General features: G+C 38.8%; 1 protein-coding gene and 1 pseudogene across 2 annotated transcripts in view; one reads left to right on the top strand and one right to left on the bottom strand.

Moving 5' to 3' along the window:
- Nucleotides 1–25,116, top strand: part of YLPM1 (YLP motif containing 1) — a gene marked incomplete at its 5' end in the record, with an annotated part of 75,101 nt that overhangs the window by 28,345 nt on the left and 21,640 nt on the right. The window contains 13 exons of the mRNA XM_080807354.1: nucleotides 672–2,792; nucleotides 5,406–5,526; nucleotides 11,339–11,759; nucleotides 11,869–11,961; nucleotides 12,960–13,155; nucleotides 13,911–14,029; nucleotides 15,094–15,248; nucleotides 18,705–18,767; nucleotides 19,042–19,161; nucleotides 19,410–19,586; nucleotides 19,666–19,749; nucleotides 20,033–20,116; nucleotides 23,330–23,410. Of these exons, the coding sequence (XP_080663480.1) occupies nucleotides 672–2,792; nucleotides 5,406–5,526; nucleotides 11,339–11,759; nucleotides 11,869–11,961; nucleotides 12,960–13,155; nucleotides 13,911–14,029; nucleotides 15,094–15,248; nucleotides 18,705–18,767; nucleotides 19,042–19,161; nucleotides 19,410–19,586; nucleotides 19,666–19,749; nucleotides 20,033–20,116; nucleotides 23,330–23,410 (3,835 nt within the window). The remainder of the gene's footprint in view (nucleotides 1–671; nucleotides 2,793–5,405; nucleotides 5,527–11,338; nucleotides 11,760–11,868; nucleotides 11,962–12,959; nucleotides 13,156–13,910; nucleotides 14,030–15,093; nucleotides 15,249–18,704; nucleotides 18,768–19,041; nucleotides 19,162–19,409; nucleotides 19,587–19,665; nucleotides 19,750–20,032; nucleotides 20,117–23,329; nucleotides 23,411–25,116) is intronic.
- On the bottom strand, nucleotides 9,156–9,851 carry LOC308346054 (homeobox protein NANOG-like; annotated as a pseudogene). Its single transcript has one exon. The product of its transcript is annotated as a homeobox protein NANOG-like (transcript).

The following is a 25,116-nucleotide window of genomic DNA, read 5'->3' as shown; positions in this document are numbered from 1 at the left end:
CGATTGTAAACCCTTTAAAGGCAACAGATGACATTTTATTTGTATATCCCTTGGATGTACTATAGTGCTTGGCAGGGGATGTGCACTAAAAATTTACAGAATGAGCAAGTAGGTCCATAGCAGATTTTTAGGGCCCTGTCCAGACTTTAAAATGTCAGTGTGCACTCTTAAGATATAGCTGGCTACTGTCTTTTTGAATTTTTGTCAGTTAGTCCCTATGATATTAGTTCCAACAATATTTATAATCATCCCTTATTATACTAGTAATTGTTTCCTATTTAGTTTTTGGCTGTATTTTAATTCTGAAAGTACGCTCAGAATTAGCTGTGGCATTTTTTCCCCATTAAAAATGAGTGGACTTTTCCGTCTACTAAGTCACAATGTTTATATATGCTTTTTACCAATTTAGTGTATCAGTGACTTGCTGCAGGAGATGTTTTGAAGTGAATTATAATAATACTGACGTGATTTCCAAAGCCTGTCCTGAGACCTTCTGAGCACTGCCTCTTTAGCATACTGATTCTAGGTAGATGCCTCAGGATTTATATGATGACTGAAAGAGTCATTTTTGTAAACAGATTCTAAGGCACGATTGCCTTAAATATTCTTACATGGAGAATATTTTTTTTCTGCTTTACTGTCTTGAGTAATATCTTTTGTTTTACTTGTAGATTTGATGGTCCTCGAAGATTTGAGGATTTAGGGTCAAGGTGTGAAGGACCGAGACCCAAAGGGCCTCGTTTTGAAGGAAATCGCCCCGATGGGCCAAGACCCAGATATGAAGGTCACCCACCAGAGGGCACTAAAAGCAAATGGGGAATGATTCCCCGGGGGCCAGCATCTCAGTTTTATATTACCCCCAATACGTCCCTCAGTCCTCGACAAAGTGGACCACAGTGGAAAGGCCCCAAGCCAGCTTTTGGACAGCAACATCAGCAGCAACCTAAGTCACAAGCAGAACCTCTTTCAGGAAACAAAGAACAATTAGCAGACACCAATAGTAACCAGCAGAAGAATTTTAAAATGCAGTCAGCTACATTTTCCATTGCTGCAGATATAAAGGACACCAAGGCGGCTCAGTCAAATGAGAATCTAAGCGACTCTCAACAAGAGCCACCTAAAAGCGAAGTCTCGGAAGGGCCCATAGAGCCTTCTGATTGGGACCAGAATTCTCAAAGTATGGAGACTCAAATGGACAAAGCCCAAGCTGTTACTCAGCCTGTATCCCTTGCAAATAAACCTCTACCTTCTCAATCTGCTTTTCCCTCAAAACCAGGGGGGATGGAGGGAGGAGCAGCAGTGACAACGTCATCGTCATTAACTGCAGATAATGATTTTAAACCTTTGGGTATCGGTCTGCCCCATTCAGAAAACAGCCAAGAGAAGGGGCTGCCTCGGCCAGATAACAGAGATAATAGGTTAGAAGGCAATCGAGGCAGCAGCTCATCTTACAGAGGTCCTGGGCAAAGCAGGATGGAAGACACACGGGAAAAAGGACTAGTAAATAGAGGTCGAGGCCAGGCACTCAGCCGTGGCCCAGGGTTGGTCAAGCAAGAAGACTTTCGTGATAAGATGATGGGTAGAAGAGAAGACAGTCGAGAGAAGATGAATAGAGGAGAAGGCAGCCGAGACAGAGGGTTGATGAGGCCAGGAGGCAGTCGGGAGAAAGTGCCGGGTGGTCTGCAAGGCAGCCAGGACAGGGGTAGAGCTGGCAGCCGAGAAAGGGGACTACCTCGAAGGGCTGGCAGTCAGGAGAGAGGACCACCTCGAAGGGCTGGGAGTAGGGAGAGAGTACCACCACGAAGAGCCGGGAGTAGGGAGAGGGGACCGCCTCGAGGGCCTGGCAGTAGGGAAAGGGGACTGGGAAGACCAGATTTTGGTCGTGACAGAGGTCCATTTAGACCAGAACCAGGAGATGGTGGGGAAAAAATGTATCCATATCACCGAGATGAGCCTCCTAGGGCTCCATGGAACCATGGAGAAGAGAGAGGGCACGAAGAGTTCCCATTAGATGGTAGAAATGCTCCAATGGAACGAGAAAGACTTGATGATTGGGATAGAGAAAGATACTGGAGAGAATGTGAACGTGACTATCAAGAAGAAACACTAGATCCATATAACAGAGAGGACAGGTTCTCAGCACCACCATCTCGATCTCATGATGGAGATAGACGAGGCCCTTGGTGGGATGATTGGGAGAGAGATCAGGATATGGATGAGGACTACAACAGGGAAATGGACAGGGACTTGGACAGGGATGTGGATCGGATTGGAAGACCCATGGATATGTATGATAGAAATTTGGATAATGAGTGGGACAGAGATTATGGGAGACCACTGGATGAACAAGAATCACAGTTTCGTGAACGGGATATTCCATCTCTTCCACCTTTACCACCCCTCCCACCTCTTCCACCTTTGGATAGATATCGGGATGATAGATGGAGAGAAGAAAGAAATCGAGACCATGGGTATGATCGAGATTTTCGTGATAGGGGTGAGTTGAGGATCCGAGAGTATCCAGAAAGAGGAGATACATGGCGGGAAAAGAGAGATTATATCCCTGACAGAATGGACTGGGAAAGAGAACGGTTGTCAGACAGATGGTACCCATCTGATGTGGATAGACATTCCCCCATGGCGGAACATATGCCCTCCTCACATCATTCTTCTGAAATGATGGGGTCGGATACAAACTTAGACTCTGACCAAGGCCTTGGAGGGGTAATGGTTCTCAGTCAGAGGCAGCACGAAATCATTTTGAAAGCTGCACAAGAACTGAAAATGCTTCGGTAAGTTGACTACTTAAGATAATTTCTTTTAGTCAAAACCACATGCAGACTGCTCTTTTAAAGTGATGTGATATATTTGAATGGAATAATTTGCTTCAAGTTCTTATCTTGTAATTTTAATTTGTAACCTGGCCGTTCAGTGTTGTTTTAGGGTTAGGATGTGTATTTAGGAACTGTGTTAATTGTAAGCTTATGTCCTGAAATGTGAAAATTTGGTAGCCACTCTTGGCTTTTATAAATGTGTTGCGGACATACCGTATACTTGTGCATGTTTCAAGTGTCAAACTTCAACTTTCCAGTGCTCTGGACTTCACAGAGCTCATATGTAACACCTTCCCCCCACCCCTCCCAGGAGGCATTTTGTTCTTTGGTATTAGATCTCATAGACTTCGTATTCGCTAATCTTCGATAAAACTTTGGAAAGTGCTGTAAGGTTTTTCTCTGCTGAAGCCAAGAATGGTTTACCTGAAAGTGTCCTCAGATTTGTCTAACCATTGATACTTTCTTTCTGGGGTGTTTTATCTTTCCTTATAACTAGAAGCAGATATCTCTACTTGAGGATGTTACTTGTTTCTGCATAATCAAATATTTTCTTTGTGAAGTGGAGACTAGAACTTGGATTTCTTGATTTATAATCACCTATGTGTAGGGATCTACGTAATGCTTCCCAGGTAGTTGCAATACAAATAAATAAAATAAAAAAGCTAACATTGCATGCTTACTATGTGCCTGGAACTGTATTGAATACTTTGTATATATTCATTTAATCCTTAAACCAACTGTATCCTGAGAGGAGAATTTAGGAGTCATTGATAGATTGTAAGCCTTTGAGTAATTTCTTAGGAATTAACAGTGTTTTGAGAAAATAAAGTAATGGTTAGGTTTTGATATATTCCGGTGTATTATGTTTCCTTCATTTTTCAATTCTGGTCTACATTTGTGGATTTTACCAATTGAGATTATAACTGCAGCTTTATGTCTAGAAAAGTGTAATGAGGAAAAGTACCTGGAGGTCCAGATGAAAGTTCTGGTACCTTGGGCAGCACAGGAGATTTCTGCTTATAGAAGATACGCTCTGAGAGATTGGACGCTTCCAGATAACTCATGAAGGTGTGAAAACATGCTAGAGAACATTTAGTTGCTACACTGTTCAGTTTTAAGTTATAGACACCTTTCATTTAACCCCCACTGTGTGCGGGGCACTGTGCTAATAACTTAGTATATATTATCTCAGTCCTCCTGTCTCAAATCCTTTTATCTCAAAGGCGTGCAAAGATAAGTAGATGCATCCACATCCATATCCTCACTTCACAGATGACACTAAAGCTCAGAGAGGTTAAGTCCACTTGGCTAATCAGTGGCAAACCCAGAATTTGATTGCAGTCTGTCCAGCTCTAAAATCTGTTTTGTTTATGGAGAACACCAAGCTGATTGGTGTTAGCAAGCTGCCAAGGTTTCTTTCCTTTTCTTTTTAAAATTTCCTTGTCATCCATTATTGCTTTATATGGAAATGCTGGATAAAAGGTGCTTCTTCTTCACCATCTTTTTTTATAAAGCTCTTTCTAGGCAACATAAACATAATTAAAATATGTGAAGGTGATGGGTAAGAATTGTCATAGTTGAATACATGTAAGCTATGTTGTATTGGTGTACAGTCATAATATGATTTATATGAGGCAGAAAATAAACTATATTGACCCTTATTTTGTGTCTATTTGAGTCACTACAGCCAATGTAGGGAAAAAATTACAAAAGGTCTGAAGAGGTTATAGTAGATGTTACACCTGATTAAAGTAGGCATTTTAAGGAAAAGTTAAAAAAAAAAAAAGAATTTGACCAGAGATTTGAAGAAAAGCATAAAGAGTTACAAAATTACTCTTTAGGAATATGAAGTGTCGTTTTTAAGGGTATAGACTGACATTTGTCCTCACTGTACACGGCAGGGCGGTAACTAAAATACCCACAAGAACCACACAGGTAACTGAAATGAGTAAAAGTGAGCCAGTATAACTACTTATGGGGTGTGGTGAGGAATGTGGCAAACTGCTTCATGTAAAGCGGACAGCCACTACTCCAGTCAGTTCGTTGTTGACATGAGGGAACGTAGGCCCATTGTTACCATATCCCTTTAAAATGTGAATTTATATGTGAATTTTTTTGTGAAATATTTTGCTTTGTAAATAATGGCAGCTAATTCAGATTTTAAAAACTGATGTGAAAGCCACATTAAAACAAAAAAATTTCTAGGCCATATTTGGCCACCATTTTGCAACTTCTGGTCTAGAGTCTTGAACAAAAAATATAGCGAGAGAACTTTTTGTTCAATGAAAGAAACACATGACAAGTAGATAATATTTTAGAATAGACTCAGGAGGCAGATTGTCTGCCCTTGAAGATCCTGAATACTTTGTAGTCATCTATAGGTTGTAAATGACGGGTCAGTTAGCTGTGTAAAGGCAAGAGAGTGTTACCCTGCAGGTACTCTGTGGGCACTGTAGAGGGTTTTAGAGCAAGGTTTTTAGGTCTTTTTTTTGTTCTGTGATAACAATTATAGTCACTTAGGAATGGATTATACATGCCTTAATGGACCGTGGCAATTTTATTTGTTCACAGGGAGCAGAAAGAACAGCTTCAGAAGATGAAGGACTTCGGGTCGGAGCCACAGATGCCTGACCATCTGCCGCCCCCGGACGCGAGGTTGCAGAACGCGTCTTCAAGGCCTGGAATGTACCCGGTATGGGAAAATATGTGCTCAGGAAATGAAGGCGTTCCTGCTCTGTTTGTTTCTATGTTGTTTGATTTTTTTCTGTTGTAGTGAGTATAAAATTTCCTCTAGAAAATATGTAAATTTGGGGAAAGTAAAAAGCTAATGGTAATTGACCTTTGAAAATCTTTTAAGTGTGGTCAGAAGTGTGACAAGTGCATTTTTTCCCTAGGTTTTGCTAAGTACACCAAGCATGCGTGAGCTACATGGCTTCATGATCACAAAACTGCAGAATTTTCCTAATAATCTCTTTTGTTCAAAAAGTCCTGTTTTTCATCTGGGCAGTTGCAGGGGCTCCCCGTGAACCTTGTTCCTGTGAGCCTCCTGGTCTCCCCACCTCCTTGGGCTACTGGTTCCTCAGCTATGGAAGGGATCAAACATCATGCCCCAGTTCAGGCGGTAAAGTTCTGTTAAAGACTTGTTTGATCAAGTTCTCCCTTTGTTTTCCATTCATTTTTGTTGTTTGTTGTTTTTACCTTTATGCCAGTGATGGGCTTTAAAAAATGTCATGAAATTACTTTATAATAATACAATGAGAGAAAAAAACTCAAACCATTTCATGAGATTAACTCTTCATTTTTCAGTGTTCCCTTTCATCCCGGTCTAACAAATAAAACTCATACATAGTTGTTAACACCAACGGCCACCATGATTTCACCTCTCTGTGTCTCCTGTCCTGATCTGTGTGTGTCTCCATCAGCTTCCGGATGTGTGTCCTATCACTCAGCATATTCAAATCGGAGCTCATTATCATTCTCCACTAAACTTGTTCTTTCTCCTCACCATCACCCAGTCACCCAGTCTGGAAGCCTGAAATTCAGCCTTGACTCTTTCCTTTGTCCTGCCCTTCCATCTTCAGTCATTCTGTCGACTGATTTTACTACCTTTTTAAGATTATTCAAATACACTGTCCTGCACTTCCCCCACAACCTCAGTCCTAGCCTTTGTCAGCTCTTGCCTAGATTATTCCAGAAACATCCTCGTTCATCTCCCCATCTCATTCCCCTCTGATCCATTCTCCATTCTGCTGCTAGAGTAATTACTTTACTGTATTTTTAAATCAAATTTTGAAGTATAGTTTACATGTCATAAGTCATTTTAAGCCTACGTAGGCTTGAGTTTTGACAGATACAAAGAACAAAAAAATTTCTGTTACCCCCGCAAAGTTCTCTAGTGCCATTCTGTACCCCACCACTTCACTTTAGACAGCACTGATAGGACTTCTAGCCAGATGGACATGCAAAAACATAAACCTCACTATGTTGTGTGCACCCTATTCCCCTGTGGCTTTCAGGATAAAATCTAGAATCCTTTGCATGACATTTTATGTTCTTCCTGAACTGGCCTGACCTCCGCTTACCATTACTTACCATTATCATCAGTCTCCTACACTCTGCTTTTCGTCCACACGGAGCTTCTTACAACTCTGCAAGTGTGCCAGGCTCTTACCTCTCCATCCCTTTGCACATGCGTGTTGTTCTCTAAAGAAACAGGCCTGGATAGCTCCAGACACAATAGTTTTTGTCTTATATTGGCATTTTCTTCAAGTTTAAAATGCCATAATTGAATGTTTACCCTTATGTAGTAACCCTTTGTCTTTAACTGTAGCCTATAGTGATCTCTAGTTAAACAACATTTCTTGTGTATTGGCCAAATCCATTTGTTACTCAAAAAGTTTGTTTTTAAAGTACAACCCATCCATGAGTAAATATGTAAGTAATATATATTATTGGCGATCTCTATAAGGTCTGAAATAGCTGTCCGTGAAGAACAAACAAACCAGAAACAATGAACTAAGAGAAAAGTGTAGTGAGCATTTGAATCAAGCTTGCGAAGATTAAAATAAAATTTGACAACTGGAGTTCAGTATTGAGTAGATAGGACCTGTCAAGAGGTTCCACTGTCTCTTTAATACACATTTCTGTTGACATTTGGTGATTGCTTTGGGAAGACCATTGTAAATATTGCACACTACAGTGGCACTCCCTCTTGGGGAGGTTACCAAATGTCCCACTCAGTTTCTTTGTTTTGTTGTTTCCTGGTGTTGATGTTGTATATTGGTACCAATCTTGCCACAAACTACTCTTGTCAACCAGACAACTGAATAGAAATGAGGAGGCTAGCTAGAGTTTATTTCTGTCACTGGAAATTCACTCTTTTTGTAGCAAGAGGTCACCAGAGTGAGAAAGATAGTTTATAGCAGAGGTTCTTAACCAAGGGGTCAACGTCAGAATTATTCACGGAGGTTTTGTTTTTAACTAATGCTAGGCTTTCCCCCTGTGGAAATTCAGTAAGTGTGGGGTGGGCCTGGGACATTTAAATTTAAATGGCTAACTCCCTAACTTTTCAGGAAGGAGAAAAAGAGGGTGGTACATTGGGGGGAGGGGATGATAGTGTTGAGGACAAGGTTTTTTTGTTTGTTTTTTAGTTATGTTCAGTTAGCTACTGTATAGTACATAATTAGTCCTTGATGGAGTGTTCAGTGATTCATTAGTTAACACCCAGTGCTTTTGAAGTGGGTATTTTATTTTTTATTTTTTAAAAGATTATTTATTTATTTATTTGACAGCGATCACAAGTTAGGTAGAGAGGCAGGCAGAGAGAGAGACTCCCCGCTGAGCAGAGAGCCCAATGTGGGGCTTGATCCCAGGACCCTGAGATCATGACCTGAGCAGAAGGCAGAGGCTTTAACCCACTGAGCCACTCAGGCACCCCTGAAGTGGGTATTTTATTTATTTATACTTAAACCTATAAACCAACCAGCCAACTGGTACTATTATCATAATACATTAAAATACAAAACATCTTTCCACAAATACTAGAATAATGAACAAATTAGGAGTTATAGTAAAACAACACAAGGGGCAGAGGAAATCCATGAAGCACATTATAGCTTAATGCTTCACTGTAACAACTGAGGTTATTAACAACTAAAGCCTCACAATGTCAGAAAATACAAATAATCCTTCATCATACACCTTTGTATTTTTTTTTAAAGATTTTATTTATTTATATGACAGAGATCACAAGTAGGCAGATAGGCAGGCAGAGAGAGAAAGGAGGAAGCAGGCTCCCTGCTGAGCAGAGAGCCCAATGCGGGGCTCGATCCCAAGGTCCTGGGATCACAACCTGAGCCGGAGGCAGAGGCTTTAACCCACTGAGCAATCCAGGCACCCCACACCTTTGTGTTTTTACTTCCAATTCTTGAGATTAGATTCTAGAGCCTATAGATACCCAATTATCACTGCATCTAGTTATCTATAGCCAGAAGCATGCTATGTTGTCCACAGCAGCCAATGCTACTGAAACCTCTTTGATTAGACTCCGTTTGTACCCCCTCAGTTGGCACAGTCAACATAGTGAGAAACCGAATATCAAGGCAGAGATACAGGACCCAAAAAGACCGATCCTAGGAGATGTGCCCAAATTGAGATTGAATAATATACTCATCGTCACTCATCTTCAGGCTGTATGTTCAGAGTCATTTGGGAATAAATCCATTCTTTGCTGGGTGCTAAGGTACTTAGCAGTTTGCTGTATTACTCTATGGCTTCCCCAGCCGTTTCTAAGACAGAGTCCACATCACTGACCAGAGTTGACTAGAACTGGATCTGGGGCTGCAGGGATTCTTCTCCACAGTTGTGGAGCTGGTTGTTCCAGGAATCGTTGTTCCAGGCCTGGGGACACCAGGTCTGACTATTGCAGGAATGGTTGCTCCCTATGGAAAGGTTCTGGAAATGTTCATCAGTTATCCCTGGTGACAGGAAGAGAAGCCTGGGTGTTCTGTATTTGCTGATCTGTCCTGAGTCACGCTGTTGCTATTTGGCCAGTTGTGTTTCTGGCACCTCTTACATTTCATTCTTTGGTTCTGGAACCATGTCTTAACGTGCTTGTAGCTAATGTTCGGAATTGGGAAGTTCTTGGATCTGCTGGGAGACTGAAGTATTTCTGTCTCTGAAATTCATCATTGAGTATATGTAGTTGGATCTGAGAGAACAGGGTTCTGATCTTCTGTTTCTTGGCCAAGGCTATATCTTCCTTCTTCGCTGTTCTCTCCTCTACAGAAGTGGGTAGTAGTTTTACTCTGGGACTGGTGGAAGAATTGGGCTGTCCTGAATAAACAGATCCATGGAGGGAGGAAGAGGAGAGATGGTCTCCTTGTGGGGTGTCTCAACAGATGACATTTGCAAGGATGCATGATTTTCTTCAGGCCTATAAATCTCAGGCATTGGAGAAGAGTCCCTAGAATTAGGTGCTTCAGGGCAAGGCAGACATTGGGGCTGAGCTGGATTCATACTCCTGTTACTGAGTTGAGGGTAGAGGGTAGAGGGAAGAAAAAACTAAGAGTGAGATTGTTTTAAGATTTTATTTATTTTATTATTAGAGAGACAGAGAGAGAGAGCAGGCAGAGGGGCAGAGGGAGAGGGAGAGAATCTCAGTCTCTGCTTACTCCAGAGCTTGCCGTGGGACTTGATGCCACAACCCAAGATCACTATCTGAGCCGAAATCAAGAGGGTTCGCCCAACATACTGAGCCACCTCGGCACCCAAAGAAGGAGATGATAAGAAAGGCCCTGGGCTTATGTATCTAGGTGGGAGAGCTTAGAGAAGTAGGAAGATCTCCAGATGTAAGAATATCAGATGGGATGAGGTAGGTCACCACTGCAATAGCGAGAGCCAGCCAGCCCAGTCTAGCAAAAGGTCGAAGACCATTGTTTTTCCTTTTCCTAAATAACCTAATTGAGGTATAATTTACATAACAAAGAATCTACCCATTTTCAGTGTGTGACTCAGTGATTTTTAATAAATTTTACCAAGCTGTGCAATCATCACCATAACCCAGTTTTAGAAATGTCCCTTACCCCAATAAGATTCCCTTTTGCCAGTTTGCAGTTCATCCTCATTCCTTCCCCACGTTCCAGGCAACAATTAATCTACTTTTTGACTCTCTAGATTTGTCTTCCTGGGCATGTCATTTAAATGGAATTCATACAATATGTGGTCTTTCATGTCTCTTAAGTAGCCTCATGTTTTCAAAGTTCATCCATGTTGTAGCCTGAATCATCACTTCATTTCTTTTTATTGCCAAGAATATTCTGTTGTATGGATATACCATGTTTTGTTTATCCATTCACCAGCTGATAGACCTTTGGGTTACTGAATAATGCTGCTATGAATACTTGTGCAAGTCCCTGAGTGGATATGTTTCTCTTGGATAGACACCTGGGAATGGAATCGCTGAGTGTATGGTAAATTTATGTTTAACCTTTTGAGCAACTATTGAGCCATTTACCAAAGTGGTTGCACCATTTTACATTCCCGTTGGCAATCTAAGAGGGTTCTTGTTATTCTGCATTTTTGGCATCATTTGCTATTGTCTGTTTCATTAACTACAGCCATTCTACTGGGTATGAGAGGGTATCTCATTATGGTTTAATTTGTATTTCCCTGATGACTAATGATGTTAAGGATCTTTTCAAGTGCTTATTCTGGTATCTTCTTTGGAGAAATGTCCAAATTTTTTGCCTATATATTTTTTTCTATTGTTTGTCTTACTAAGTTATAAAAATTTTTCGTATTCTAAATACAAGTCCTTTATCAGATACATAATTTGCGTATTTCTCTCTGATGGTGTATTTTAAGACACAAAAAGTTTTTAATTTTGAGTGACTCCAGTTTATCAACTTTTTCTTTTATGGATGGAGAATCGGATTTTAATTTCTACTGATGTGTGAAAACATGATGGTCTGCTTATCCACTAAAGCATTTACTCTGTTCTCCAGCCTCCGGGGTCCTATAGACCACCCCCTCCTATGGGTAAACCACCAGGTTCGATTATAAGGCCTTCTGCTCCACCAGTAAGATCGTCTGTTCCTGTGACCAGGCCGCCTATCCCAATACCACCGCCACCGCCGCCGCCTCCTCCACCTCCGCCTCCTCCTCCAGTAATAAAGCCACAGACTTCAGCTGTGGAACAGGAACGCTGGGATGAAGATTCTTTCTATGGTCTCTGGGATACAAATGATGAACAAGGACTGAATTCAGAATTTAAACCAGAAACTGGAACAATTCCATCTGCTCCAGTATTACCACCTCCACATGTTCACCCTTCCATCCCCCCTCCTGGTCCATTGCCTATGGGTATGCCACCAATGTCCAAGCCACCACCAGTGCAGCAGACTGTTGATTATGGCCATGGCCGAGGTAAGTGATGGTGACAGGTCTGTATTTGGGATTCTTAAGTTGTTAGCTTCACCTTTATCTTCTTTAACCTTCATTCTTACAGTGTTTTTTCCCTGATTTGGTTCACCAGATATGTCCACTAATAAAGTAGAGCAGATACCCTATGGAGAAAGAATAACTTTGCGCCCAGATCCACTACCTGAAAGATCAACTTTTGAGACAGGTAGGAGTCAGAGAGATCAGTACTTTTTTCATTTTTGACATATAATGTGTTATTTGTTTCAGGGGTACAGATCTGTGATTCATCAGTCATGCACAATACACAGCACTCACCACAACACATACCCTCCCCAGTGTCCCATCACCCTGCCACCCCATCACTCCTGCCACCCCCCTCCTCCAGTAACCCTCAGTTTATTTCCTATGATTAAGAGTCTCTTATGGTTTGTTTCCCCTCTCTGGTTTTATCTTGTTTCATTTTTTTCCTCTTTCCCTATGATCCTCTGCCTTGTTTCTCAAATTTCATATATCAGTGAGATCATATGATAATTGTCTTTCTCTGATCGACTTATTTTGGTTAGCATAATGCCCTCTAGTTCTGTCCACATTGTTGCAAATGGCAAGACTTCATTTTTTGATGGCTCCATAATATTCCATTGTGTATATATACCACATCTTCTTTATGCATTCATCTGTCGATGGACCTCTGGGCTCTTTCCATAGTTTGGCTATTGTGGACATTGCTGTTATAAACATTGGGGTACAGGTGCCCTTTCGGATCACTACATTTGTATCTTTGGGGTAAATACCGAGTAGTGCAATTGCTGAGTCATAGAGTCATTCTATTTTCATCTTTTTGAGGAACCTCTATACTGTTTTCCAGAGTGGCTGCACCAGCTTGCATTCCCACCAGAAGTGTAGGAGGGTTTCCCTTTCTCCAAATCCTCGAAAACATTTGTTGTTTCCTGACTTGTTAATTTTAGCCATTCTGACTGGTGTGAGGTGGTTTGAGAGATCAATATTCTTAAACCTTTTAGGACCTAATTACATGTGATTTTCCTTTTGGTAAATTATCTGGGCCTCCCTTTCCTATAGTTAAAAGATTCATAAGTTGAATTTAGAATCATAATTTATACCAGTTCTAAAGTTAAATTTGCACCTTTCTGCTCTTATTTCAGAAAAGGGGATGTAGCTCTTACCGTGTACTAATTGTTTTCATAGAGCACACAGGCCAACGTGACCGTTATGATAGAGACAGAGACCGTGAGCCTTATTTTGATCGTCAGAGTAATGTCATGGCAGATCATCGAGATTTCAAAAGGGATCGGGAGACACACAGAGACCGAGACCGGGATCGGGGTGTGATTGACTATGACCGGGATCGATTTGATAGAGAACGCCGACCTCGAGATGATAGGTACGTTATGAAAAATATCTTTTTGCCAGGTGTACAAAATATCATAGACTTAAGTTCAGCAAAAGTTGTTGTATCTAAAGGAAATTCAGTAAATGATGTGTTCTCCTTGTACATATGTATATATAATTTGGAAAGGTATGAGCAGTTCCAGACAATGTACATAGTCTGCTTAAACTTTGTGAGCTTGAATTCCAGAGAATTGAATGGGAGATGGAGATAGCTAGTAAGGAAAAGAAATAATATTGTTAGTAAAGGTGTAGTCATTACCTAAATAGTAGGCAAATAGTGTATTTTTGCAGTTCATGAGCTCTTTAGATGTGTATATGCAAGGCAGATCTATTTTTTTTTAAAGATTTTATTTATTTATTTGTCAGAGACAGAGAGAGAGAGAGAGAGAGAGAGAGAGAGTGCACAGGCAGACAGAGTGGCAGAGGGAGAAGCAGGCTCCCTGCTGAGCAAGGAGCCTAATGTGGGACTCGATCCCGGGATGCTAGGATCATGACCTGTGCTGAAGGCAGCCGCTTAACCAACTGAGCCATCCAGGCGTCCCTAGAGTTAGTGTTTGTAGGTTCTTTTTTTTTTTTTTAAAGATGCAAAGCAGATATAAATGGAAAAGCAAAATAAAAATGAAAATGTTGACTGTGTGTAGTAGCTATACATGGAGAAAATTGGGCAGATAGTAATATTGCATTGTAAGACAGAGACCTCCAATTTTTTTTTTTATTTTCTAAAGCACTTCTTGTTACATCTTGTAGGACTCAGTCATATCGAGACAAAAAAGACCATTCCTCATCCAGAAGAGGGGGATTTGATAGGCCGTCCTATGACCGGAAGTCTGACCGACCAGCCTACGAAGGTCCATCCATGTTTGGAGGTATGTTTGGAGGATACTGAGAATGCACATCACTGGAGATATTTCTGTATCCAAATCAGCTATGCATTTAAACTTGCAGAGTAAAATGTACTCACAGATTTTCAGAGATGGTAACATTATTATCAAAAGTAGCAGTGTAGGGGCGGCTGGGTGGCTCAGTTGGTTAAGCATCCAATTCTTGATTTAGCTTAGGTCTTGGTCTCAGGGTCATGAGTTCAAACCCCAAGTTGGGCTCCTTGCTGGGTGTGGAGCCTGCTTAATACATTTTTAAAAATTTTTTAAATTTTTTAAAAAAGGAATATAATTAATGAAAAAAACTAAATTGTTCTTTTGTATTAATTTGGAAAACAAACAAAATCAGTTAAAATCCCACCACCTACCATAGCACAACTATTATAATTTTATATATTTCTTCTCATTCTCTTTTCATGTACGTATCAGTGAAGTTGTAATCAAAGTGTGAATATAATTTATCATGCTTATTCCCAGTGATGTTGTACCATATACATTTTTCTGTATGTAAACATACAGAAATAAATAAATAAATAAATAATGGCTCTATGATATTCCACTGAGTGGATAAAATATAAAACCCTTATTGTTGGACCTTTAGGTTGCTTTTGGTTTTTCGCCACTATGCACTTAAACTAGAAACACATACCTGTATGAAAGAACAAGCTTTCCTAAACTGGTGACTCTTGTTCAGCTATAAAGCTGAAGTTTCAGAGAGACTACCAAAATCGTACTTGGTACATACTTGGGCCTATCCGGCAAAGTATATGCTATTCTTCCTCTGTGTCCAGTTGTTTAACTTTTTGCTAAATTTAATATGAACAAAGATGATTTCAGTATTTTTCAGGACATTCTGTTTGCCTGAAATCATACCTGAATCTTTTTATTTTCTTGATTTTAATAGATTTATGTTTCTTTAGACTTTCTCTCATTAAGGTTAAAAGTGGCCCCCCAAAATCATGAATTATATTACTTTAGTATGAGTGAAGAGAGTTAAAATTTAAAATAATTACCATATAAATAGTAATTTTGTTCAACTGCTGGAATCCTAGGAGAACGAAGAACTTACCCAGAGGAGCGAATGCCCCTGCCAGCTCCTTCACTAAGCCACCAGCCACCTCCAGCTCCACGGGTTGAGAAGAAACCCGAATCTAAGAACGTGGATGATATTTTGAAACCCCCTGGCCGAGAGAGCCGACCTGAGCGAGTGAGTCCTATGTAGTTGACTTTTTTGTCAATCAGAGGCTGATAGGAGATCTTTTTAATATCCTGAGTAGAGGGACGCCTGGGTGGCTCAGTGGGTTAAAGCAGCTCGGGTCATCATCCTGGAGTCCTGGGATCAAGCCCCCACATCTGGCTCTCTGCTTGGCAGGGAGCCTGCTTCCCCTTCTCTCTGCCTGCTTCTCTGCCTACTTGTGATCTCTGTCTGTCAAATAAATAAATAAAGTCTAAAAAAAAAAATTAAAAAATATCCTGAGTAGAATTTCTCGATTTTTCTGTGACATGGTAATACCAGAGTCAAGGCATCGTACCATCTCCAAGTCATTATATAATCTCAAACTGTTTACCCTATAGAATTTAGAAAATTAGAGATTAATTGCTTGGCAGAAAAAGATGTTGAAAACTTCAGAAAACAGTTCATAAGAGGTCCATTCATTGCTCTGTTATTTTGAAGAGGGGGAAAGTGGATTTGGTTTTATGGCATGTGAAACAAAAAGAGGGAAAATTAGGAGACTTGATTTGCTTGGGCTTGTTTTCCTAGTGACCTCCAAATGTGTATTTTTTTTTTTAAGTTTAAATTTTCATTCCAGTTAGTTAACAGTGTTATATTAGTTTCAGGTGTACAATATAGTGATCAGCACTTCCGTACATCACCTGGTGCTCATCAGCACAAGGGCACTCCTTAATCCCCACCCCTGTTTAACCCATCCCCTCATCCCTCTCCCCTCTAGTAACCATCAGTTTGTTCTCTTAAGAGTCTGTATCTTGATTTCTCTCTCTCTCCCTTTTTTTCCCTTTGCTCATTTGTTTCTTAAATTCTACATGTGAGTGAAATTGTATGGTATTTGTCTTTCTCTGACTGACTTATTTCACTTAGCATTGTGCTCTTTCCATCCATGTCATTGCACATGGCAAGGTTTCTTCTTTTTATGCCTTTATAATATTCTATAATATATACACCACATCTTCTTTGTCCAGTCATCTGTTGATGGATATTTGGGCTGCTTCTATATCTTGACTATTGTAAATAATGTTGCTATAAAGATAGGAATACATGTACGCCTTTGAATTAGTGTTTTTGTATTCTTTGGGTAAATAACCCAGTAGTGCCATTGCTAGATCATCGGGTAGTTGTATTTTTAAGTTTTGAGAAACCTCCATGCTGTTTTCCACAGCGGCTGCACCAGTTTGCATCCCCATCAACAGTGCACAAGGGTTCCTTTTTCTCCACATCCTTGCCAACACCGGCTATTTCTTATGTTGTTGATTTTAGCCATTCTGACAGGTGTCAAATGTATACATTCTTAAATTTATATTGCAAAATAGTTAGATTCTATTTCAGTAAACTGATACTAGAGATTTCCATCAGATGTTTTGACTACATAAATCATTGTCATAAAATCTATTTCATCTATTTTTAGTATAGCTATCCCAGCTTTCCTGTGGTTACTTATTTGCATGATTTATCTTTTCCATCCTTTTATTTTCAGGCTGTTTGTCTTTGAATCTGAAGTAGGTCTCTATTAGACAGCACAGCATATAGTTGGATCACGTTTTTTAATGCAGTCTAACAACTTCTGCCTTTTAATTGGATTGTTTAAGCCACTCACGTTTGAATATTGTTATTGATATAGTTAGCTTAATTCCATTCTGGGGTTTCCAGTTGTATGGAAATACAACTGACTTTTATATATTGATCTTATTTTATATGTTGATCCTGCAACATTGCTAAACTCTATTTATTCTAACTAATTTGTAGTGGATTCCCTAGGATTTTCTATATACAAGATCATGTCATCTGCAGATAGCGAGGGTTTTACTTCTTCCTTTCCAATCCAAATGCCTTTTATTTCTTTTTTTCTTTTCTTGCTTACCTCCAGTACAGTATTGAATAGATGTGGTAAGAGTAGACATCCTTTCTTACTCTTGATCTTAGAGAGAAAACTTTCAGTATTTCAGCATGAAGTATGATGTGAGCTGTGGGTTTTGAGTAGATGCCATTTATTAATTTGAAGAGATTCCCTTCCATTCCTAGTGTGTTGAATGTTTTTATCATGAAATGATGTTGGATTTTGTTGAATACTTTTCCTGCATCAATTCAGATTTTTATTTTTTAATGTGTGTGATTTTATTCTTTTGTATGTGATTTTTGGGGGGTTGTTTGTTTTTTGTTTGTTTTCTCTATTGATAATGATGTATTGATTACAGTGATTGGTTTTTGGATGTTAATTTGCATCCCTGGGATAAATCCCATTTAGTCATAGTGTATAATTCTTTTTACATGTTGCTGGACTCCCTTTGCCAGTATTTCATTGGGGATTTTTGCATCCATATTCATAAGAGGTAATCTGTAGTTTTCTTGTGATGTTTTTGGTGTTTGGTTTCAGAGTATCTGCTTGATTTGAATTGCTGGCCTCATAAAATGAGTAGAGAGTTGTTCCTTCCTCTTCTATTTTTTGGAAGAGCTTGTAAAGAGTTCTTTAAATATTTGTTGGAATTTAGTAATGAAATTATGTGGGCCTCTGAGCTTTTCTTTGCAGGTAGTTTTCTTTTTCTTCTTCTTTTTTTAATTGTGTTATGTTAGTCACCATACAGTACATCAGCAGGTAGTTTTCAATTACTAATCTAATCTCTTCACTTGTCATGGGCATATTCAGATTGTCTATTTTTTCTTGAGTCATTTTCAGTTGTCTGTGTCTTTCGAAGGATTCACCCATTTCATCTGTGTCTAATTTGTATACAACCGTTCATAGTATTCCTTTAAACAATTTTTTATTTCTGTAAAGTTGCCAGTTGTGTTCCATCCTTCATTTCTGATTCTAATAATTTGAGTCTTTTCTCTTTTTTCTTAGTCAGTCTAGCTAAAGGTTTGTCAATTTTGTTGATCTTTTCAAGAACCAGCTTTTGGTTCTATTGATTTTTCTTTATTGTTTTTCAGTTGTCTATTTTATTGACTTCTGCTCTAATATTATTTACTTCTTTCTGTTTGCTTCAGGTTTGGTTTTTCTTTTTCCAATGTCTGAAGGTGAAGGTTGTTAGGTTATTGATCTGAGATCTTCTTCATATAGGCGTTTATGGCTATAAACTTCCTTTTAAGCACTGCTGTAGCTGCGTCCCATAAGTTTTGGTATTTTTATTTATCTCAAAGTATTTTCTGATGTTTAAATTCCTTCCTTGACCCATTGGTTATTTGGGAGTGCAGTGTTTAATTTCCACATACTTGTGAATTTCTCAAAATTTTCCTACTATTAATTTCTAATTTTATTCCACTATGGTCAGAGACATACTTTATATTATTTCTGTCCTTTCAAATGTATTAAGGTTTGTTTCATGACCTATCATATGGTGTATCCTGGAGAACGGCATGTCACTTAACTATAAGACTTCATTGTAAAAGTAAGTCTCTGAGTGATTTTTTTTTTGGTTTTTCATTATGTTTCAGATTGTTGTTATAATGAGAGGATTGCCTGGCAGTGGAAAGACACATGTTGCAAAACTTATTCGAGTGAGTATGGGAAAGCCATAAAATCCATTGCTTTTGTTCCTTCTTGTATGATATTGATACTGGTATTTCCTATTTGATTCATTCTTATTGGCTCATGTGGGAGATGCTGTTCCATAAACATTTTGTTCTGCTTAAACAAATATTTCTGCCTTTGCTTGATTTGAAACCACCAGAAGATTGCATGTTATGTAGCCATGAGAAGGAACTTCGGTTTGAGCATTCATTAATTTATTCTTTGGATTCTCTTTAACTCTCTTGACTATATGATTCTTAGGATAAAGAGGTAGAATTTGGAGGACCTGCACCTAGAGTTCTAAGCTTAGATGATTACTTCATCACTGAAGTGGAAAAAGAAGAAAAAGACCCAGATTCTGGAAAGAAAGTGAAAAAGAAGGTATGGCATACTCCTCTCGGACTGTGCTCTGATTCATTAATAATATTGAGAGGAAAACGTGTTCAGAGAGTAAATGTGGCTTTTTTGAAGACAAAGAGAGATTTCTCTTTTTTGAACACAAACTTTACTACTTAGGTGTGAAGGAAAGACTACAAAGTTATCTCTATCCAGAGGCTAACCAGGGAAATGGTTTAGGATGGTTCTTTGTTTTTTGCTAACTCTGTATCTCTTTTGGGATGTCTTATTAGGTCATGGAATATGAATACGAAGCTGAGATGGAGGAAACCTACCGCACCAGCATGTTCAAAACTTTCAAAAAGACTCTGGATGATGGCTTTTTCCCCTTTATCATCCTGGATGCCATCAATGACAGAGTTAGACATTTTGACCAGTTTTGGAGTGCAGCAAAAACCAAGGGTTTTGAGGTAAAACAGCTTTAGAGTACTTTATATTATCATTTAAGTGTTACATTTGTTTGCTTAATTACTGTTCATTCTTTCTTAGGTATATTTGGCTGAAATGATCGCAGATAACCAGACTTGTGGCAAGAGAAATATTCATGGAAGAAAACTTAAAGAAATAAATAAGGTGATTTTTGGAAACAGGAAGTGTTGTATTCTCAGCTTCATTTTGTCTGTATGATCAATGTTGTCTAGAAGTTCTTGTTTATCCTCTTTACTTTCAGAAAATCTTTTCTACCTTCTTTAGCAAATGATTCTTATCCTTTGTATCTAAGTGAAAAAGGTGTGGCCTTCTTCCAGGAACTGGCCTGTTAGACTTCACAGTATTAGTTAAATTTGTCTTAAATGCTCCGTTGGTCTTTCTTTGAGTAGTTTCCTGAGATAACTTGACTTCCTGAATCTTTCAATAGATGGCTGACCACTGGGAAACTGCACCTCGTCATATGATGCGTCTGGACATTCGTTCTCTGCTGCAGGATGCTGCTATTGAGGAGGTGAGTGTCCTCTGCCTTGAAAGAAGCACAGAAGGGACCTTTTTTTGCACCTTTTTTATCTGGAAAAAACTTTAAACTATAGAAAAGTGGCATGAATCGTGTGAGAATGTCTATACAACTTACACTGAGATTTCTGATTGTTAATATTTTGCCACATTTTTCTTTATATAGATATATATGTCCTTTTTTTTCATTTAAATTCAATTAAATAACATACAGTGTATTATTAGTTTCAGAGGTAGAGGTCAGTGATGCATCAGTCTGATATAACACTCAGCGCTCATTCCATCAAGTGCCCTCCCTAATGCCCATCACCCAGGTACCCCACTCCCCTTCAGCAACCCTCAGCTTGTTTCCTGTGATTAAGAGTCTCTGATTAATCACAGGAAACTCTGATTAAGACTCTCTCTTTTCATCTTGTTTTATTTTTCCCTCGCTTCCCCTGTGCTTCTCTGTTTTGTTTCTTAAATTCCACATATGAATCATATGATAATTGTCTTTGTCTGATTGACTTATTTCACTTAGCATAATACCCTCTCACTCCATCCATGTTGTTGCAAATGGCAAGATTTCATTCCTTATGACTAATGTTCCATCGTTTATATTATACCACATCTTCTTTATCCATTCATCTGTCAGTGGACATCTGGGCTCTTTCCATAGTTTGGCTCTTTTGGGACATTGCTGCTATAAATATTGGGGTGCAGGTGCTCCTTTGGATCACTACATTTGTGTCTTTGGGGTAAATACCTAATAGTGCAATGGCTGGATCATAAGGTAATTCTATTTTCAACTTTTTGAGGAACCTCCATATTGTTTTCCAGAGTGGCTGCACCAGTTTGGGAAGTTTGCATTCCCACCAACAGTGTAAGAGGGTTCCCTTTTCTCCACATCCTTGCCAACATCTGTGTTTCCTGACTTGTTAATTTTAGCCATTCTGACTGGTGTGAGGTGGTATCTCATTGTGGGTTTGATTTGTATTTTCCTGATACCGAGTGATCTGGAGCATTTTTTCAGGTGCCTGTTGGCCATCTGGATGTCTTCTTTGCAGAAATGTCTGTTCATGTCTTCTGCCCATTTCTTGACTGGATTATTTGTTCTTTGGGTGTTGAGTTTGGTAAATTCTTTATAGATTTTGGATACTAGTCCTTTATCTGATAAGACATTTGCAAATATCTTCTCCCATTCTGTCGGTTGTCTTTTGGTTCTGTTGACTGTTTCCTTTGTTGTGCAAAAGCTTTTTATCTCGGTGAAATCCCAATACTTCATTTTTGGCTTTGTTTCCCTTGCCTTTGGAGACATGTCTAGCAAGAAGTTGCTCTGGCTGAGGTCAAAGAAGTTGCTGCCTGTATTCTCTAGGATTTTGATGGCTATGACATAGATATATATGTCTTCTTATTCCTACTATTGTTATCACTGTGATTATAGAACTGTTTGAGAGTTAAGTTGTAAACCTCATAACCCTTAGCCCTTCACCCCAATACAGTGTTTCAGTATGTATCTCCCAAGAACAAGGGCATTCTCTTACAAAACTAGAAGTCCCAATTATCAAATTCAGGAAATTTAGCATTGATAAAGTACTATATGAAGTAGTATAAATTTCCTGAATTAAATTTCCTGAATTATCTCATATAACGTCCCTATTTACATTTCATTAAATGTTCCTATAATGTGCTTTACAGCAATTTTTAAAAATCCAGGAGACCATCCTTTAATATTAAAAAAATACTTTCTCAGCCATGTCATTGTCCGGAAAGACAAGGAATTTTTGAAGAGTATAGGCCAGTTGTTTTGTAGACTACCCCTCAATTTGGTTTGTCTGGTTGTTTTCATATGATTCGTTTTAAGTTAAACATTACCAGGAATGCTATGGTGGAATTTACTTTGGTGGAAGTAAATCTTTATCGTGAAAAGGAGAAATTTTTCCTCTTTTAATCAGTTGTGTACTTCTGTTTGGTTTGAGCTCCTGTGAATGAGAGTTTTCTATACTTAATGTTGTCATTGCGTTTTTATGTGTTTTTACCTCCCAGTGCCATTCATCTACCAGTTTCCTCTGGTTTCTGCCCCAGCCATTCCGATACATTCCGATACATTCTCAGCAAAGATTTCCATGAAAGTAGATAATTCTCACTTCTGTTTCCTAATCCTGCAGCCACGTATGACTTAGTTGACCATGTCCACCTTCTTGATAACATTTTTCTTTTGGCTCCTTCGAGTCCACTGTTCCATGGTTTTCCTCATGCGTCTCTGGCCATTCCTTTCAGTCTCCTTTGATGGCTTTTCTTCCTACTCAGTCCTAAATGTTGGAGTTCTTTAGGGCTCTATCTTAGGATCTTATCATTCTGTACATTTGATATAGATAATCTTTCTGATAGCTTGGATTGCCACATATGTGCCCTTAATATTAAATTGTGAGGAATCAAATTAATTTTATCAGTATCTTAACACTAGGTATATCTTAGTGGAGGGATTATGGGTGATTTTTATAATTCTACCATTATTTTCCAAATTCTTTACCAAAAACACGTTACTTTAGTACATCTCAAGTTCAGCCTGTCCACTATGTAATTCATCCAAACCTATTCCTCTTCTGGTATTCTCTTTCTTAGTAATTAGACCCACCAATCACTTGGCAGCTGAAACCTTGACTCTACTCTGTTGTCTTTTGCTCTTTATTCTGTGTTATACAAACTTTCAGCCTTATTCCTCCAGCATGTAGTCAGTCTACAAGTTTTGTCAATTTTACCTTATAAATACTTCTCTAATCGATCTACTCTCTATTTGCATCGCTACCATTCTGGGCCAAGCTACTACCATCTTACTTTTCATGATACCCTTTCTTACATTTTGAAATTTGAATCATACACATGTTTTACTGGATTGGAGAAATACTTGCTAGAGGTTTTGAAGAGAAATCCTGGTAATCACAGGCATTCAAAACAGGTAATCATCAACTTAGCATAGATTATTATATTCAACTTCATAGGAAATTATAAAGATGGATATCCTGGGAAAATGAAAGGTAGGACTATCATTCTGTCTTTTTATAAGTTCTGTTTCAAACTTTAGGGTTTTAAAATTAGGATGTAACACTGATTCTGTGCTGCCCTGCTTTGGGCACCTTTGCTGTTTCAGATCTCACTGAGGGACTCAACGTTCTTCTAAATGTTAACTCATCTTTTTTTTTTTTTAATTATTATTGGGGTGGTGCAGGTAGAGATGGAGGATTTTGATGCAAATATCGAAGAACAGAAGGAAGAAAAGAAAGATGCAGAGGAAGAGGAAAGCGAACTGGTAGGAGACAGACCAACCACTTTGAACAAAGTGTCTCTATTAAAATTTTTAAGGGTTTAATCTCAGATCTATGGTCAGATTCCTACTGTTGATTTACACCTTAATGGTAGAAATTTCTATAATCATCTTCAAGGAGACTTCTGGTACTTTTTCTTTTTCCCCTGATCAGAAGAACCCTCTACTGTATTGTTACATGAAAATTTTAAGAATGCTAAGAAACTTACCCTGTACTCACTCATCTACTTGTGGGTGGCTTTAGGGAAGTATACTTTTTTAAAAAATCAATTACATATGAAAGGGCATTCTTACATTCCAGCAGATATGTGGTACAGCCTACCCAACGTATGCATAATTGTCTCTTCTTTGCTACGAGATTTCAAAATTGAGCTTCTGTCAACTGAGGCAGAAGAACTTCTAGAATGAGAAGGCGGAGGGTTGCCACTGACTGCTGAATTTGTTCTTCTGCATTTTATCCTTTTCAGTGATGGGGGAAATGATTTGAGTATGTAGGCAATGCATTTTATTGAGGCTTATTAGAGGCTTCCGTAGTGTGAGTTCAAAGTTCCCGTGTACCTACTGTAAATGCTTTTGATCACACCTCTGTAGAGATGTTTGCCTTACCCTGTCATTGAAAAATATGCGACCTGTAGAATTATGTTACTTTTCAGTGTTTGCTAATGAGGCACAGAGATTAGCAATGTCTTGAAACAGTGTTGCTTTTTTAATTCAAAATATTATTTGGTTTATTTAATACATCAGCCCTTGCTAAAGCTGCTTCTCATACTCTTCTGGAAATGTACAAAGTGAGAACCCTGATTCCTACCCCTAGAGAATATAGACTCTCTAAGGAGTGGTCCCATCAATCCCATGTGTGATACAGAGGACTTTGAAAAGAAACTGTGTGTACATAGAGATGGTGTCGAACTCTACATTCCTAGATTTCATATGCGGATTAAAAAATAAGCTTTAAAGTTAATTGCATTTGAGTCTCAGTATGTTTTTTCTTTAAACAAAATATTTTTCTTAATTAGTTTGTTTTTTTGACATATATGATCTAAAACTTAGGCAGGAAGTTCATTTAAAGGCCCACGCTGTTGTGGAATATGGCTAATGACCTGTGGCAACTTGCAGCGTGTGTCCTAGAAAGTGATCATGTGATAAATCTATAATGCTGCTAGCTTTCTGAAGCTCCGTCTTCCTTTTGTGGAGATTTCAGTTCAGGATATGGTTCGTAACATCTGACTTGTCTAAGTGTAGGTCAAAGCTCGGAACTTTTAATTGAATGTACTATTTATTTTGGAAAAGTGAAACACGCTGTAATACTCTATTATTACATCAAAAATCATGGCAAGGAAGTCTTAGAACTCTACCCTGCTGGACTATCTCTTTTATTTCCAAGTGGCCTAACATTTCAGCCAGTGAGAAGATGATACAATTTTAAGGAAGAACAGGGTGGTTCCAGCAGGAGGAAATTAATATACTCATTTTGCATATCTTTATATTCTAAAACTTCTCTTAACCCGTTCAAAAATGCCAAATCCAGATCTTCTGCTATTGGGTTCTATTCCAAGAGTAAAAGATTCTTGGAGAATTTTAACCAAAGGGTTAAGAGCAAGTCTCATGTCATTTGGACCATTTTAGTGGAATTCTCAATAAACTTTGCATTTTCTGCTTTGTACTAATCACTGCAACTGGGCAAAATCCAA

This window comes from Martes martes (genome assembly GCF_963455335.1).
Source record: "Martes martes genome assembly, chromosome: 7".
NCBI classification, from domain to species: Eukaryota; Metazoa; Chordata; class Mammalia; order Carnivora; family Mustelidae; genus Martes; species Martes martes.
Note: the sequence above shows the minus strand (reverse complement) of the source record. Positions and strands in the feature narration are given on the sequence as shown.